The following is a 436-nucleotide window of genomic DNA, read 5'->3' on the forward strand; positions in this document are numbered from 1 at the left end:
TCAGCTCATCTGCCCCAGGTAGTCTGAGAGCAGCCGCTCGGGGGGCAGGAAGACACGGTGTTTGTTGCTCACTTTCATCTGACGTTTCCCTTCGATGTCCGAACCTGGGGGTGGGAGGGAGCAGTCAGCACACCCCTGTCCCCCCAGGGGGTCCCTAACACAGTGTTCCCAGTCCAGCCACCTCCTTCCCCTCCTCCTGGGGGCTCACGGTGAGCACAAGCTCCCACGTGCTGTCCCCACCATCCTCGGCCTCCCCATGTGTCCCTGCTGGCACCACGGGCTCCCTCAACTCCCTTCATGAGTGCTCTCAACGCTTCTTTCCCACAAGCAGCTCTTAACGAAACTCAGCAGCAGAGATTCCTCCAGAGGGATGGAGCCTGCTGCCTTCTCTGCTCTGCCCTGGCAACAAAATCTTCTGGGGACGCCCCAGGCAGGG

At 61.2% G+C, this 436-nt stretch overlaps 1 protein-coding gene across 1 annotated transcript in view; it reads right to left on the reverse strand.

Moving 5' to 3' along the window:
- Positions 1–436, reverse strand: part of R3HDM4 (R3H domain containing 4) — a gene marked incomplete at its 5' end in the record, with an annotated part of 3,252 nt that continues 2,816 nt past the window's right edge. The window contains one exon of the mRNA XM_009078613.1: positions 1–104. Within this exon, the coding sequence (XP_009076861.1) occupies positions 1–104 (104 nt within the window). The remainder of the gene's footprint in view (positions 105–436) is intronic.

The sequence above is a fragment of the Acanthisitta chloris genome, unplaced genomic scaffold (genome assembly GCF_000695815.1).
Source record: "Acanthisitta chloris isolate BGI_N310 unplaced genomic scaffold, ASM69581v1 scaffold37437, whole genome shotgun sequence".
Classification (NCBI taxonomy): domain Eukaryota; kingdom Metazoa; phylum Chordata; class Aves; order Passeriformes; family Acanthisittidae; genus Acanthisitta; species Acanthisitta chloris.